The sequence below is a fragment of the Myxocyprinus asiaticus genome, chromosome 7, assembly GCF_019703515.2.
Source record: "Myxocyprinus asiaticus isolate MX2 ecotype Aquarium Trade chromosome 7, UBuf_Myxa_2, whole genome shotgun sequence".
In the NCBI taxonomy this organism is placed as follows: Eukaryota; Metazoa; Chordata; class Actinopteri; order Cypriniformes; family Catostomidae; genus Myxocyprinus; species Myxocyprinus asiaticus.
This window is the reverse complement of record NC_059350.1, coordinates 429,788-446,877: the sequence shown is the minus strand read 5'-3', so window position 1 is coordinate 446,877 and position 17,090 is coordinate 429,788. Positions and strand designations below refer to the sequence as shown.

Genomic DNA, 17,090 nt, shown 5'->3' with positions numbered 1-17,090 from the left:
ATCTCTAGGCGGAGCCTGTGATTGGTCGAGGAGTCCCGCTGGAGGACAAAGTGTAGATCAGAGAACACACGTGTGTTTGTAAAAGTGTTATAGAAGTGTTTTAGAAGTGTTTATATTGTTATTTATTGACACACACACACGCTATCAGAATTTATACTATATGCACTTCATCAGAACAGCGCATAACAGCAAGTGGCGGTAATCACTGTTAAATTGCGTTGTGAAATAAGTGGAGCCAGAGCTCTTTAAAGGAAACACCCCGGCGTTACATCTTTAATGCGTTTAATCTTTAATGCAGTTATATTTAATGCGTTACATCTTTAATGTGGTTATATTTAATGCGTTTAATCTTTAATGCAGTTATATTTAATGCGTTACATCTTTAATGTGGTTATATTTAATGCGTTTAATCTTTAATGCAGTTATATTTAATGCGTTACATCTTTAATGCGTTACGTCTTTAATGCGTTTAATCTTTAATGCAGTTATATTTAATGCGTTTAATCTTTAATGCGGTTATATTTAATGCGTTACATCTTTAATGCGTTACGTCTTTAATGCGTTACGTCTTTAATGCGTTTAATCTTTAATGCAGTTATATTTAATGCGTTACATCTTTAATGCGTTACGTCTTTAATGCGTTTAATCTTTAATGCAGTTATATTTAATGCGTTTAATCTTTAATGCGGTTATATTTAATGCGTTACATCTTTAATGCGTTACGTCTTTAATGCGTTTAATCTTTAATGCAGTTATATTTAATGCGTTACATCTTTAATGCGTTTAATCTTTAATGCAGTTATATTTAATGCGTTACATCTTTAATGTGTTACGTCTTTAATGCGTTTAATCTTTAATGCAGTTATATTTAATGCGTTACATCTTTAATGCGTTACGTCTTTAATGCGTTTAATCTTTAATGCAGTTATATTTAATGCGTTTAATCTTTAATGCGGTTATATTTAATGCGTTACATCTTTAATGCGTTACGTCTTTAATGCGTTTAATCTTTAATGCAGTTATATTTAATGCGTTACATCTTTAATGCGTTTAATCTTTAATGCAGTTATATTTAATGCGTTACATCTTTAATGCGTTACGTCTTTAATGCGTTTAATCTTTAATGCAGTTATATTTAATGCGTTACATCTTTAATGCGTTACGTCTTTAATGCGTTTAATCTTTAATGCAGTTATATTTAATGCGTTACATCTTTAATGCAGTTATATTTAATGCGTTACATCTTTAATGCGTTACGTCTTTAATGCGTTTAATCTTTAATGCAGTTATATTTAATGCGTTACATCTTTAATGCGTTACGTCTTTAATGCGTTTAATCTTTAATGCAGTTATATTTAATGCGTTTAATCTTTAATGCGGTTATATTTAATGCGTTACATCTTTAATGCGGTTATATTTAATGCGTTTAATCTTTAATGCAGTTATATTTAATGCGTTACATCTTTAATGTGGTTATATTTAATGCGTTTAATCTTTAATGCAGTTATATTTAATGCGTTACATCTTTAATGCGGTTATATTTAATGCGTTTAATCTTTAATGCAGTTATATTTAATGCTTCAATTGTTATATTTAATGCGTTACATCTTTAATGTGGTTATATTTAATGCGTTTAATCTTTAATGCAGTTATATTTAATGCGTTACATCTTTAATGCGTTACGTCTTTAATGCGTTTAATCTTTAATGCAGTTATATTTAATGCGTTACATCTTTAATGCGGTTATATTTAATGTGTTACATCTTTAATGCGTTTAATCTTTAATGCAGTTATATTTAATGCGTTACATCTTTAATGCGGTTATATTTAACGCGTTACATCTTTAATGTGTTACGTGTTTAATGCGGTTATATTTAATGCGGTTATGTTTAATGCGTTACGTGTTTAATGCAGTTATATTTAATGCGTTACGTCTTTAATGCGGTTATATTTAATGCGTTACGTCTTTAATGCGGTTATATTTAATGCGTTACATCTTTAATGCAGCTATATTTAATGCGTTTCATCTTTAATGCAGCTATATTTAATGCAGTTAAATTTAATGCGTTATAGTTTTATTAAAGTTCAAATAATACAGAAGCAGATCATGTAAATAACTACAAACTCTGAAACAGTCATTTCTCTGTGCGGTCAGCATCTCTTCTATGAGTTGTGTGAATGTCCCGATCTAAGGGAGAGAGATTGAAACTGCACCGGCTGATGCACACTCTGTCACGGGACGCTCATCCCTCAAGCGCACACGCTTAATGCAGCTAGATTATAACGTGATGACTCGAGACTTATTGAATCATAATATATGTGTCACTGTGTATTTCTTATCATGAAGAACATTGTCGATACACAGCTTTATTATTAAGAGAGAGTTTGGGTTTTTGAGAGTTAAAGATGGATTGAAGTGAACAGAAAAGTGAGAGAGGATGTCTTCACCCCATTATACATGACAACAAAATACGCTTTTGATTTGTTTTTGTTTTGGCTTGTTTTCCCAATATAAATATCTAAAACTCCTTTAAAACAACGTACATTTACTTTAGCAGCTATACTTCAGAATAAAGAAATATTATCTGAGAATGTTGTAAAATACAAATATTTTAAAATATCTAAAAATCCTCTAAAAAAGATGCATTCACCTGAGAAGCAGCATATAAGATATTTAGACATGCTTTTAGAGAATAGATCTTGAATAGAAGTATATTTTGTTTTTACTGCACTCACAGAAGTATAACCAAGTGAAAATATTTTCAAACATTCACAGTTTAGATTGGAAAAAGTATGTGAACCCCTAGGCTAATGACGTCAACACAAGCTAATTAGTCAGGAGTTGGCACACCTGGCATCCAGTGAATGAAAAAAAGATTGTAGGTGTGTGTTAGAGCTACTTTGACTTCTAAAAAGTACACAAACATTGAGTTTGCTATTCAAAAGAAGCATCTTCTGACGTGGACCATGCCTTGTTAAAAATCTCAAAAGACCTACGATCAAGAATTGTTGCTTTGCATAAAGCTGGAAAGGGTTACACCGTTATCTGGAAGAGTTTAGATATTCATCTGTCCACAGTTAGACAAACTGTCTATAAATGGAGATGATTTAGTACTATAGGTACTCTCTCTAGAAGTGGCCGTCCAGCAAAGATGACTCAAAGGGAACACTGCAGAATGCTCAATGAGGTAAAAAAGAACCCTAGTGTGACAGATAAAAACTTGAAGGAATCATTGGAACTAGTTAACATCTCTGTTCACGGGTGTGCCGAGTGACTCCAGCCAGGTCTTCTAAGCAACTAAATTGGCCCGGTTACTAGGGAGGGTAGAGTCACATGGGGTAACCTCCTCATGGTCGCTATAATGTGGTTCTTGCTCTCAGTGTGGCGTGTGGTGAGTTGTGCATGGATGCCGCGGAGAATAGCGAAGCCTCCACATGCACTATGTCTCCATGGTAATGCGCTCAACAAGCCACATAAAATGCACGGATTAACGGTCTCAGACACGGAGGCAACTGAGATTCGTCCTCCCCCACCCAGTCACTACGCCACCACGAGGACTTAGAGCGCATTGGGAATTGGGCATTCCAAATTTTTGAAAATCAAAAAAAACATCTGTTCATGAGTCTACTATACGGAAAACATTAAACAGGTATGGTGTCTATGGCAGGACATCATGAAGGAAGCCGCTGCTTTCTAACTAAAACATTTCTGCACGCCTGAAGTTTGCCAAAGACCACCTTGACACTCCACAATGCTACTGGGAAAATGTTTTGTGGACTGATGAAACGAAGGCTGAATTGTTTGGGAAGTACATGCAACACTATGTATGGCGTAAAAAGGGCACCGTATACCAACGTGAAAACATCATCCCAACGGTGAAATACGGTGGAGGGAGCATCATGATTTGGGGCTGCTTTGCTGCTACGGGGGCTGGACCACTTGCCATCATCAGAGAGAAAAATTATTCCCAAGTTAATCAAGATATCCTACAGGATAATGTCACTGTTGCTGTGTGCCAGCTGAAGAGCAGTAGAAGTTGGGTGATGCAGCAGGACAATGACCCTAAACATTAAAGTAAATCCACTACAGAATGACTTCAAAAAAAGAAAATCACCTTTTGGAGTGTCCCAGTCAGAGCCTAGATCATAACCCAATAGAGATGCTGTGGAATGACCTCAGGAGAGCCGTTCACACCAGACATCCTAAGAATATGTCTGAGCTGAAGCAGTTCTGTAAGGAAGAATGGTCCAAAATTCCTTCTGAACGTTGTGCAGGTCTAATCCACAGCTACCGGAAACACTTGATTGAGGTTACTGCAGCCAAATGAGGATCGACCAGTTATTAAATCAAACTTACATTTCCACAGCACTGTGATTGTTTAATGGGATGTGTTCAATAAAGACATGAAGAATTATAGTTGTTTGTGTGTTGTTATCTTAAGCACATTGTGTTTGTCTATACTTGTGACTTTGATGAAGATGACATCACATTTTATGACCAGTTTAAACCAGAAAATCAGCTAATTATAAAGGGCTCACATACTTTTTCTTGTCACAGTAGATCATATAGTTTATGATGTTTAAAATATTTCACACTGATCTTCATTCATTGATTCTGCAGTCAGTCGTCAGATGTTCTGATCACAGAACAGTTTCAGTAAACTGCATCTCTGGTGCCTAAAAGCCCTTAATCATGGTTAAATCAAATGTAACATGAGTGGATTATTGCTTCTATAAAAAGTCTGCAACAAAGACACCAGTTCTCAAAAACCGTTTAATATATTATCGTAGGAATATACAAGTCTTCTATAAATGTAGTTGATTACTATAACTAAGCATGTGACTGCGACAGATAAAACCAGAAGATTTCAAACTGTCCTGGAAAACATCAGGGAATTTTAGAATTGCATTTTCCAGGCCTGGAAATGTCATGGAGATTTCTATAGGGAATAAAACTGTTTCTAGTTAATTTCTGCTTTAAAATATTTTATCACTAGAGCTCGTGTAGAGTAGAAGTTTCTCACAAGCCAAAGTGAGGTCCGATTTCAAGTAGTTTCAGTTACTCAGTCTGAATGATTCATTATTGAATCAGTTTGAATCAACATGATTTTTAAAAGTCAGTTTTGTCATGGAAAAGTCATGGAGTTTCATTGGTGCAAAAGGATGGGAACCCTGAACTGACTTTCAGCTGTGATATGAACGTGAGATTTGATGGAAAATGAAACTCAGACGTACTAGGAAAGATTCTTTAATTTGATCTGCCCTGGAAAAGGGAACATTTCACCATACAAAAAAAACAATGATATTAACCTCACATTCCTCATAATATCTTTAAACATTCTTTGACACTTTTCTCATTGTTAATCAGAATGAAATAGACAGAACGGCCCTCATGAGGAATAAATTCACCTGCAGGACACGAAACACCTCACTGACCGATACACACTTAAAAATGAGGGAAACACTTTTACACGTGTTAAAATATTAACCACACACACACACACACACACACACACAGGAAGTGGCTCAGTGAACTTCAGCACCTTTAAAAACACTCTGAAATTCAGCCACACACACACACACACGTGAGGAGAGGTCACGGGAGGTCACAGGCGACCAAGAGCTGCTTTGACACATAAGTGCAGTCTTTTGATTGGCTGTTGATTACACCTGGACAGAAAGAGTGTTTTGATTGGCTGTTCTTGCTACCAAACCTGAGGAACAGTGAAGAGCGCCGGTGGCGTTTCAGAAGCTGTGAGACAGAAAATAAAATTTTAAATGATCCTGTTCATGAGACAGTGGGGAATAATTCTCTGTACAAAAAAAAAAAAAAAAAAAAAAAAAAAACCACACTCACCATCTGACTTCCTCTTCTTGTGACTCCTTTTGCTTTGACTCTGATTGGCTGACAAGTCCTCAGGCTCTGCCTCTTCCTGAATTACATTCGCAGATGTCCCGCCTTCATCTGGCCTGAAGAAACACAAGAGCCAATCAGATTATTAGTCATAACATCATCTGAGCATTAGGGACAATGGTTGAAGAGGCGGCGGGGCACCTACTGCAGTCCCAGCCAATTGCCTGTCGCTTCAGAATTGCAGCCAGTGTACGTTTGTGAACACCCTTCGACGACACCTGCAGAGAATGAGAAATCAATTCAGAAACTATTTTGTTGTACAAAATCCAGAATACTCCTTTAATATAAAGTGAACCCTTTAACAACTTCAGACGAAAGCAGAGTAAACAAACAAGTTCACCTTCTATTTTCATCTTCTTGATGTTGCTGTAGTCGCTCCAGCTGCTGTCAGCATTACAGTTCTGATCATCTACAGACGGACTGATGCTCCTCTTCACTGCCTGTAACCTACAACACACACAAAACAGACAAATATATCACTGTTTTATATGTGGTGCTCTGGGTCTAAAGGATTCACTCAGACTCACCGGCTGAAGCCAGAGGAGGTCAACACGGCAGCAGCACTGTAGGAAGTATCTGCCCACCCGTCATCAGCCCACTTCCTGTTAGTATTTGTGTTCTTCTGTTTGGACTGTAAATACTCAGCATACGTCTGGATACGGTAACTTTCTGCGTAACGACTTGTGTTCATGGCTGCACAAACACACACACTATCCAGGTCAATGGAGTATTGAACACGGTCAGTCGGGTATTAAATGAGGTTCTAAGTGCTGAATGTTGTCTATAGTGTATTAATACGGTCAGTAAGGCACTGAAAGCCATTGCACAGGACCTCTGGTTAATTATATGTTTCTAAAAATGGTTCTGAATGCTGTCAGTGGGCTACTGAATGTGGTCGAAAGCACAAAATAATGAAGTCGGTGGGGTAATGAATGTGGTTCTGTGGTTAGTTATGAGGTTCTGGATGTGGTACCTATCTGGACTTGTTCCGTCTGGCTGAGACAAACAAAGGCTGATGTGTCATCTATCCACGACACCTGGATGTTACCTGAGACAGAACACAAACTCAGTTCAGCAGACAGACGAGCCAGTGGGTAAGAGAAAAATTGAGAGAGTGAATGTTACCGAAGGCACTGAAGAGTTGGTACAGGTCACTCGTTTTCCATTCTTTAGGGAATGTGACGTACAGAACGTGATCTCTCTTGGGCTGCACTATAAAACACGGGTGTAAGGATATATACGCATGCATATGTATGTTGAGTCTGTGTGCACGTGTGTCTTACGGTCAGGTCCACTCATGTTCATATAAGGAATGTCAATTACCCTCATCAGGAACAATCTAGAACATAAACACACACGCATTAACTCGCATGAAAACACTGATTCAGACAGCACCTTCAGTGTGTTTTCTTGTCTCACTTGTTGTAGAAGGGTTCGAGGAGTTTGGAGCGAGCTGAGATGTAACTCTTTGGAGGCGTAAGAAAAGTACCTGAGAGAAAAGAGCATCTTCATAAATAACAGCTACACAAACACTTAGACAGACACACACACACACACACACACACTCACCCAGGAAGTTTGCCATGGAGATGAAACACAGTCCAGTGATGTACGCATCATAACCTGCTTCATGAAGCTGTTCTGTGGACGTGTCGTAACTCTGAAAGCCTTCGGGGCACTCTGAACACACACATACAAATAAAGTGTCTTTCACACAGAGTCGCTCGTGTCAGTACAGGAGTGTGATGTGTTGGTCATATCAGTACCAGTTGCAGGTGATTTGAAGGGTTTCTCTCTCAGCAGTTTGTGTAGTTCAGCCAGAGATGTGTTGTGTATGATCTCCTGTCACACATATCAATGAATTAAGATCAGTTCAACAGATTACAGACACTGCATCATGATGATTATTAAACATCAGATGTGACTCACTTTAAACGGCTGTGTGGATGCCATCAGTTTCGTGTCTAACAGTCTGTAAACATACAAACACTGAACATGAGGCAGTATAAAGACCAGAGGAGTCATGTGATCACGTGTCATTCATCAGACTTTACCTGGGAAACACAGACATCGCCACCTCTTTAAAGTCATCCAGCTCCTGTAAACACACACACAGCGCTGATCACACGGTAATACATCATACAACAATCACACAACACTCCAGTGTGTCTCCATGGTTACCTCCGGCAGCGGACCGCAGAACTGATGGATAGTGTGCATCACATCCAGCAACATGTTGTGTCCAACAACCAGCTTACCCTGAGAACACAAGTTAAAGGGATTAAAGGGAAATTGCCATCATGTCATGATGCCATTCTAAACTTGTAAAATCATATTCCAAGTCTTCTGAAGGCATACAATCACTCTGTATGAAGAAAAGACTGAAATTTAAAAGTTATTCATGCTTAAAATCACTGACCAATTCCTGTAAACTGAGCACAAATCAAATATGGCGGTACAAGACCTCACTGAACCAATGTGTGCTTTTATTAAGCTTTACAGTCACTATCAACTGCTAGTGAACAGAACATCCTTTAAAATTACTCATTTTGTGTTCGGCAGAAGCAAAAGTCATACAGGTTTGGCATGACATTTCATTTTTGGGTGAAGTATTCTTTTCCCACAAACTAGTTTACTCTGATAGTAACAATTAGATGGTAAAGGGAATAAGACTTCCTCTAACTAGGATTTGTATAAAGTAAACTCTTTTATAGAGTTTTAAAACTGATGTTTGTGTGTAAATCTTTCAGGATTACACAATCACACAGTTTTATACATGAGGCTCCTGGTGTTTTGAACACACACAAACAGAAATGTGTTAAAGCGGCTTGAGTGACGTACAGACTTTGAGATGATACGAATAACCCTGGAGAAGCCCACCGCATCATTCAGCTCTTCCTGTCAACAAACACAACATGAAGTGTGTCAGATATGACAGTCAATCAGCTGTAGAGGGACATGTGTGTGTGTGTGTGTGTGTGTACGAGCACCTGTTCTCTCTGTTGTTTCTGTTGTTCTCTGCTCTTCCTCTCCTCGTCATCGACTTTACTGATCTGAATGAAACGCTCCTTCAACAGAGACACACACACACACATAAACTACATGTACAGATAAGTGTATGGAAGAGTAATAAGTGTGTGTTTGTACCTTGTCAGTCTCAAGTGTCTCCACATGAAGTCCTTTAGAATATCTGGACACAAACAAACAAACAATAAATCCTTGTTTACACCCGATATCCAAATCACATGAATTCAGTGCTAAATACAGGTGATTGAATCACTGAAACTACATATTAAAAAAAAAATGACCACATTGCATTTGATCTTTAAACCCTAGGGATGCACCGATACCACTTTTTTGTCTTCCGACCCGATTCAGATACGGGTCAGGAGCTTCAGTTAATGTTCACATCAACCATCAGAATGGGGAAAAATGTGATCTCAGTGATTTAGAGCGTGGCATGATTGTTGGCCGTTCTAAAGTGAACCGAACTATTGAGCATCTGCATGCGAGATGTTGTTCGTGAGTAGCGCTCAAATATTGCTCACCGCGTGAAGGCTAAAAATAGTCGCGAGTGTGTGTGTGTGTGTGTGTGTGTGTGTGTCTCAGAGCAGTGCAATTCACTGCATTTTATATATTTACTTATTAAACACAGCCTTTTGTGATTCACAGAGCTATTGCACATCTTCAAGCAGCTTTGAATAAAATGCACGAATCATATGAACTACTTTGTGTTCAGTATCGGATTAGGATCGGGCTCGTCAGACCGATACCCGATCCATCTAAAAACGTCAGTATCGGAGCCGATACTGATCCAGGTATCAGAGACATACCTAGACACTAATCCGTTTGAAGCAAATATACATTCAAATATACATTCACGTGAACTTGACAAATCTTGTCATCTGTGTCACTGCATGTTAATATCAGAAACACTGAAGAAGCGCACACATCTGAAGCTCAGTTAATACAGGTACTCAACTAAAATATTGCACTGTTGTTTAGATTAAATAAATGTATAACCGGGGGCCTGGGTATCTCAGCGAGTATTGACGCTGACTATCACACCTGGAGTCGTGAGTTTGAATCCAGGGCGTGCTGAGTGACTCCAGCCAGGTCTCCTAAGCAACCAAATTGGCCCGGTTGCTAGGGAGGGTAGAATCACATGGGGTAACCTCCTCGTGGTCGTGATTAGTGGTTCTCACTCTCAATGGGGCGTGTGGTGAGTTGTGTGTGGATCGTGGAGAGTAGCATGAGCCTCCACATGCTGTGAGTCTCCGCGGTGTCATGCACAACGAGTCACGTGATAAGATGCGCGGATTGACGGTCTCAGAAGCGGAGGCAACTGAGACTTGTCCTCCACCACCCGGATTGAGGAGAGTAACCGCGCCACCACGAGGACCTACTAAGTAGTGGGAATTGGGCATTCCAAAATTGGGAAAAAAAAATAGAATAAAATAAAAATATAACTGGAGAAACTGTCAAAGAAAATTGTCCATCATCATGCGGTAACACACTGACGTAGTGATTGATCTCAACATGTAATCATACTCTCCCCTCGATCAGTGGACACACAGATACTTACTTTGAGTTGAGTGTCTGATAGATGAGTTTCCTCTGAAAACTGAAACACACATGATCATACTGAGTGCTGGATCTCTATCACACACACACCTGCACCTCAAACACCCTTTCACTGGAGTACGACACACACATTATATAATAGAAAATACAGTCATATAAAAACCCAGATCAGCCAATGAAATGGTGTCTCACCCTGTACAGGGCTCCAGGTCCAGAGATTTCTCAGAGTTCTTCAAAAGATCTTCAACCTTCTTCCTACACACACACACACACACACACACACACACACACACACACACACATTTGAACACTCCACTACAGTACAATACTGATATCTCACTGTATCAGTGTTTGTGCAGTATTACAGATGGGAATTGTAGATAACTGAATGATTCCAGTCATGATCCCGGTTCATTTAAGATTCCACATGGCAATAAAGTGTGAAGTACTAATCAGTGATGCGTCACATGAATTATCCAGTAATCATTAGACGTAATTCAAAATATTAGTGGCAAACAGGGTCAAAGTTGAAATGGCCTCGAGCATCACATTACTACACTGAAGCAGCACACATCACTATCAAACAGACACCTGTTTTCAACGTCCAGTCTCCAGTGTTTTCACTCGCACCGGCGCATGTTCCAAGCAGATAATGTGATGTTTAGAGCAGTGTTTCCCAACCTTTTTTCTGCCACGGCACACTTTCTACGACTAAAACATTCTACGGCACACCACTATCCCACACAGGCTAACCATCCTCAATATTTTTCCTTTTCAAGAACTTGTCCATGTTTTCTGTCCATCTTAGTAGTGTGTTTACTTGTAATGTTTGAAATTCAGCTATGCAAAAAAAAAAAAAAAAAAGGTAGGCTACGCTGTGTGATGTCACAGGGGTAAAGTATGTAAGTACTTTCATTACTAAATGGGTAAAGAAAAAACAACAAATTACAGGGATGCAAACTCACGAGGGGTGAAAAAGGTAAGACAATCACTGGTCCACGAAAACATTTTCTGGGGATATATTTTTTAAAGAATAAGATAAAAGCACCAATTCCAGCTATTTTAGAGATTCATGTTTATTCAAGTTTACAATTGTGCAGAATTAGCTGCAAAATAAAGAGTATTTTGGTGAGGCTTGCTTCTGTTTCACAAATTTCTTCAATTTTATTATCTGATTAGTTCAGTGACCCCTTCTGGAAATGTCTCTAGGTGGTAACAAATAAGCATCTTATGTGCTATGAGTCAGTGAATCATTTTCAGTCTATAGTCTATAGTCTTCCTTCAGTCGGAGCATTATTTTTCATCCAAAAAGACAACAATAATAGTCTAATAATAGTGAGTTCCTTCTCCTCTTTTAAAACTTGCATGATTATAAATCTACTGACTTCAGTATAAGAATTATAAACACAAAGCAGATCTATGGTATCATTTTCCTACAGTATTTAAACTGCTGAGCATGACTTTTATCAGAAAAGACCTCAATAATAGACAAATAATAATCATTTGGAGTTTCAATAATGTTCTTTTGTCATTGTAAAGCTCATTTCACATGAGTTGAGTCGAGGCGTCAACGCTCCGTTCAGCGCCAGCGTCAAGCGCCGCATTGCCCTCCACATGACAAGAGTTGCAGAAGCGTCACAGAGGGGCAATTTTACGAGTTTGTCACGTATAAAAGCGGGAGGTGTGCACAATAAACATTGAAAACATGTATTTGGAAGAGAGAAAAAAAAGCTTGCAGTTGCTTTGATAGCAGAAAGTAATAAAAGGACTTGTTTATGTTTAGGCGTTTTCTTGGTGAATTTAAATGAGTTCAATAACTGGGGTCTCTGATATTTGTAAACGAGGTAATATTTAATTAAAAGAAATTATGAGACATTCAATGTCTCTTCACACATTTGGACAGTTTTTAAATATTTCTTGTTGCTCTCAAAGACATTATTGGTGAAGCAAAAACGTGTGTGTGAAAAACACTTTGGTGTAAAGTGACGTCACTTCATAGACTTCAGTGTATTCTGCAGCGCTGACACGAGTCATGTGAACGCCCCTTAATGCGTATAAATATCACTCACTTTTACACATTAATCATTGCTCTTCACAATCACAAAAGTGACCAATTATGGTTTCTAAACGGTGAATTTCTCCGAAAGGTGATGAGTTTGTATCCCTGAAATTATTATTTTCATGCATTTATTTATTTTGTGGAATTTGATAATTTTCCACGGCACACCTGACAATCTTTCACAGTGGTTGGGAAACACTGGTTTAGATTATTACATTTGTCAGATAAGCACATGGCACCTTATTGCTGATACTTCAGAGTCGTCTGATACCGGAGTAGGTAGATTTCATGAAGTGATGGATAGAGGTTACTTATGTTGATTTCATCAACTTTGACAACTCTGTGGAACTGCCAGCAGGTCCAAAAGGGGTGATATAATTCGCAAAAACCATTTACGCTTAAATTGCTCAAGTCCCAGAATACATCAGTCAGGTATATGAGGTATCATTTGAAAGCTTAGAATCTGAACTTTGAGATAACATCACTTCTGCATTTATGTTACAAAAAATAACAAAATAAGGCCTTAAAACATCCGTGGCACAAATAAGCGCCATCGAGTGGTTATGTGGTAGAAATATGAATATAAGTCTTTAAAATAGCACTTAAATAGACATATCAAATGAAAACTCATTCTCAGGAATGTTATTTTGTTGCACTAATACCAGTTTAAAAGATTTTCAAAAGAATCACAAAGTGAAATATGATTTCTGTCTTCATCAAATGACCACAAATAATTAAAAACTTTATATCTGCTTTTACCTTAGAGTTTTTTACTTGTCTGTGAGCTTGTTTGTGTGAATAATCCAATGTTATATCTTAGATGTCCAGAATAAAATATGCCATCCAGAAGAAAAAAACATGCAAAACATATCATAAAAATATGTTTTTTTACTATTGAAAATGTTAAAGGGGAGGATCTCAGCTTTCTAATGACACCTAGATTGAGCTTCTAGTCCACTCAGAGGACGAGATATTCAATTGAACTGAACATTAGACTGAATGTCTATGGACGAGCACATCTGTGAGGGATAAAATGTGTTAGAGCGCCACCTACATTTCAGATCTGTATAGTGATATTACAAAAATATACATTTTTGTAGTGATTTCCACCATCTAGTGGAATAAAATGAGACTATTTGGAGAGAGATGGAGTGAACAGAACCAGAATTACATGTTTCAAAGTTAGAATTTAAAAAGGAGAAATAGTTTTTGTAGTCCTAATCATCATATGATTGTTAACATATTCAGTATTATTTATTAATAAATTGGCAGTTAGTCCACAGTGTGTGTGAATGGTGAGCTTTTAAATTTGTGAGTGAAAAACTGCGGCGGCTTCAGTTTTGGAACAGGTGAACTGCTTTATGATCGCAAATAACTGCACAAGCGGAAACTGAAATTCATTTTTACTCCAACTAACACTTAAATGATTGTTGTTCTCGGTCCAGATCACTTGTTTTGGTAGTTTTTACATTGCTTCCTGACACCAGAAACAGAAAACAGGCCATTAGAATCATCATGGCGCCGCCCACAGTATCTACACATCTGAATCATTTCAATAATTCAGTTCAAACAAACATCTCCCGGAATAATACATGTGTAAGAGACTCACTCCACCAGCTTTATAAACTCTCTCTGCTCTTCCGGTATGTGCTGGACACTCGTGCCGGAGGTGGGCGTGTAAGTGGGCGGCCCCGAGCCGTTGCTCTGACCCCGCCTTTCCTCGTACTGTTCCCTCAGTTGAGACTCCTCCTCCTGTGTCAGATACGGGATACCTACGGCAACCACAGCAGTCAGTTGTCAGTCAGTCACACCAGACTCACAAATGATCACATTTATCTGTGGAAACACACACTGACCGCTGCGGAAGACTTTGTTGAAGTCGAATCCTTGACTGGCCAGGAAGTCAATGCTGGAGCTCTGAGGAGGAAACACAATCAAATATTACAGATAGTGTTCAGTACGGGTTTATCAACAGCTGATCATGGTTTCTCACCTGACAGATGAATTTAATATCTGGAGACATGCGGTTGAAAGGTTTTGGAAAGACATAGAAGTTGAATGTTTTTGTGACATATCTGTAAATCAGAAAGAGAATATGCACATAATATACATGTTTAACAGTCAATAAACACACAATTAATTCTTCTGTCTATTAAATGAAAGTGAATAGTGAGACTGAATCCTTTTGTGTTGTGAAGTCATACAGGAACAACATGAAAGTGAGTAAATAAATACAATTGTAATTTTTTTGGCTGATATTAGAGGTCGACTGATATAGATTTTGTTGTTCAGTAGATATAAGTTCATGTTAATTCCATGTTTTTATTACCGGATGGCTGATGATCTGCTATTGATGTATTCCTGTATTTATTAGCCTATTTGACAATGTTTAATTTATAGTGTTTATATTGTAATACATTGTACATGATTGTAAGGGGGCATGTTCTGTTTCCCATGCGTGTTTGTGCGAGCACATTTTTCAAAATAAGAGTCCCCTGGTGTATTTTGTGCGTGTTTACAGTTAAAAGTCCTGCGATATGGACCAAATCTTATTTTTTGTTTTCTGGTTATTTTGATGATTTTGGTTGCAAAATAAAATGCATCTGGGATTTTATTCATTTTAGACTATTGTGGCCTCAGAGTCTGTGCCTGTAAGGAAAAACTATTTTTTTTTTTATCATTCAATAAATCGATTTTAAAAACTATCGGCCTTTCCCACCAGCTTTGTATCAGCTAAGTCCACTATCGCTCGAGCTTGACCTCAAATTCCCAAATGGTGTTATTGCAAGTGCTTCAATTGTAAAAAATGATTCCTGATCTGACTTTCTTCAGATATTAAAGTTATCAGAGCAGTGTGGATTCTGATATGATGAATGTGTTTAACTCACGTGGATTTGTTGTGGTCGTATCTGAAGGTGCAGATGCCAAACTGAAAGAGCAGGAAGTTCATGGAGTGCTGCAGAACATCAAAACATCATCAGGTCACAGCTCAAACTACACACAAAAAATTGATGCATGTAAGTGTGTATGTGTCCATCTGAGTGTGTGTGTGTATGTAGTGCGTGTGTGTATGTGTCTGTCTGATTGTGTGTGTGTGTGTGCGTGCCTGAGACTGAGTGTGTGTGCGAGAGAGTGTGCGTGCGTGCGTTTCTGAGTCGGAGTGTGTGTGCGCGTGCCTGAGTCGGAGTGTGTGTGCGCGTGCCTGAGTCGGAGAGTGTGTGCGCGTGCCTGAGTCGGAGAGTGTGTGCGCGTGCCTGAGTCGGAGAGTGTGTGCGCGTGCCTGAGAGTGTATGTGTCAGAGTCCGAGTGTGTGTGTGTGTCCGAGTGTGTGTATGTGCGTCCGAGTGTGTGCGAGAGAGTGTGCGAGCGTCTGAGTCCGAGTGCGTGAGAGAGTGTGTGTGTGCGTGTCTGTCTGAGTGTGCGTGCATGTCTGAGTCCGAGTGTGCGTGCACGTGTGAGAGAGTGTGTGTGCGCGTCTGTCTGTTTGAGTGTGTGTATATGTAGTGTGTGTGTGTGTCTGTCTGAGTGAGTGAGTGAGTGAGTATGTAGTGTGTGTATGTGTCAAATCAAAATCAAATCACTTTGTCACACAGCCACATACACAAGTGCAATGGTGTGTGAAATTCTTGGGTGCAGTTCCGATCAACATAGCAGTCGTGACAGTGATGAGACATATACCAATTTACACTAACATCAAATTAACACAACACAATTTAAACATCTGATATACACATAATGTGTCGGAGTATGTGTGTGTGTGTGTGTGTGTGTGTGTGTGTGTGTGTGTGTGTGTGTGTAGAGAGTGTACCTTCCTGAGTTTGCAGTATCTCTCTTCAGGTGTGTCGAGTCCATTGGTCAGAGCACTGACTGACGGTCCATCACTGATTCCTACACAACAACACACATTTATCAATACATTGTGTATTAATACCGTATAACACACACATGAATGATTTTTAAACACCGGCCTGTGAATTCTCCGTCTATAGAGATGAAATCCGCCTCCTGTACAGCAACACACACCTCTGGAAGAACCTCCTTAAAATCTACACAAACACATCACCGCTCAGTATACACAATAACACAACACTATAAATAATAACACTCGTGGATACACACACATACACTACAATCACACCGTCACATGAACTCACGCAGTCGCTCGTGTATGTGTTCTATATTAAAGTGGAGTATATTTGTTAATTGTTTTGTCTTACTCTGTCTCGTTACTTCCATCATGTAAAACAGCGACAAACACAAACACTGGAAGCTTTAACCCCCGCCGCCGGAAGCACTGTCACAAACACTTCCGCTCACAGTGACACGTCATTCGGTGTTCCTCCTGCAGGGAGCGCGCGATGGCCCAGAGTCACAAACCTCCATAGAGTCTCATTCAAATATCACGACGAGCTCTGCCTTACTGGAGACACGTGCGCTCTAAATAGTACATTTTTTCAAATATATTCATTACAAGTATTGATACATGACATATAAATGTAAATTTGCTTTAGTAATCTATGTTAAATACTGAAA

General features: G+C 38.8%; 1 protein-coding gene across 1 annotated transcript; it reads right to left on the bottom strand.

Moving 5' to 3' along the window:
• Window positions 1-5,232: 5,232 nt before the first annotated feature.
• On the bottom strand, window positions 5,233-16,842 carry LOC127444152 (poly(A)-specific ribonuclease PARN-like). The gene is made up of 26 exons (XM_051703375.1): window positions 16,775-16,842; window positions 16,526-16,603; window positions 16,366-16,445; window positions 15,446-15,513; window positions 14,551-14,632; window positions 14,414-14,474; window positions 14,167-14,329; window positions 10,691-10,753; window positions 10,500-10,538; window positions 9,062-9,104; window positions 8,905-8,982; window positions 8,756-8,812; window positions 8,096-8,173; window positions 7,969-8,012; window positions 7,844-7,886; window positions 7,681-7,756; window positions 7,484-7,594; window positions 7,334-7,403; window positions 7,198-7,253; window positions 7,040-7,126; window positions 6,888-6,962; window positions 6,442-6,607; window positions 6,255-6,361; window positions 6,060-6,132; window positions 5,858-5,970; window positions 5,233-5,752 (listed from the first exon to the last, which is right to left on the bottom strand). Exons 1-26 carry the CDS (start codon window positions 16,794-16,796, stop codon window positions 5,706-5,708), a joined length of 1,980 nt encoding a protein of 659 aa, XP_051559335.1. The 5' UTR covers window positions 16,797-16,842; the 3' UTR covers window positions 5,233-5,705.
• Window positions 16,843-17,090: the final 248 nt, after the last annotated feature.

Excerpts from the sequence above, each read along its gene's own strand:
- LOC127444152 (XM_051703375.1), bottom strand. The coding sequence starts at position 16,796 with ATGATGGAAGTAACGAGACAGA. Across the intron at positions 15,514-16,365 it reads GATACTGCAAACTCAGGAAG|CACTCCATGAACTTCCTGCT; the intron begins GTACACTCTCTA and ends GATGTTCTGCAG. Across the intron at positions 8,813-8,904 it reads AGAAACAACAGAGAGAACAG|GAAGAGCTGAATGATGCGGT; the intron begins GTGCTCGTACAC and ends GTTTGTTGACAG.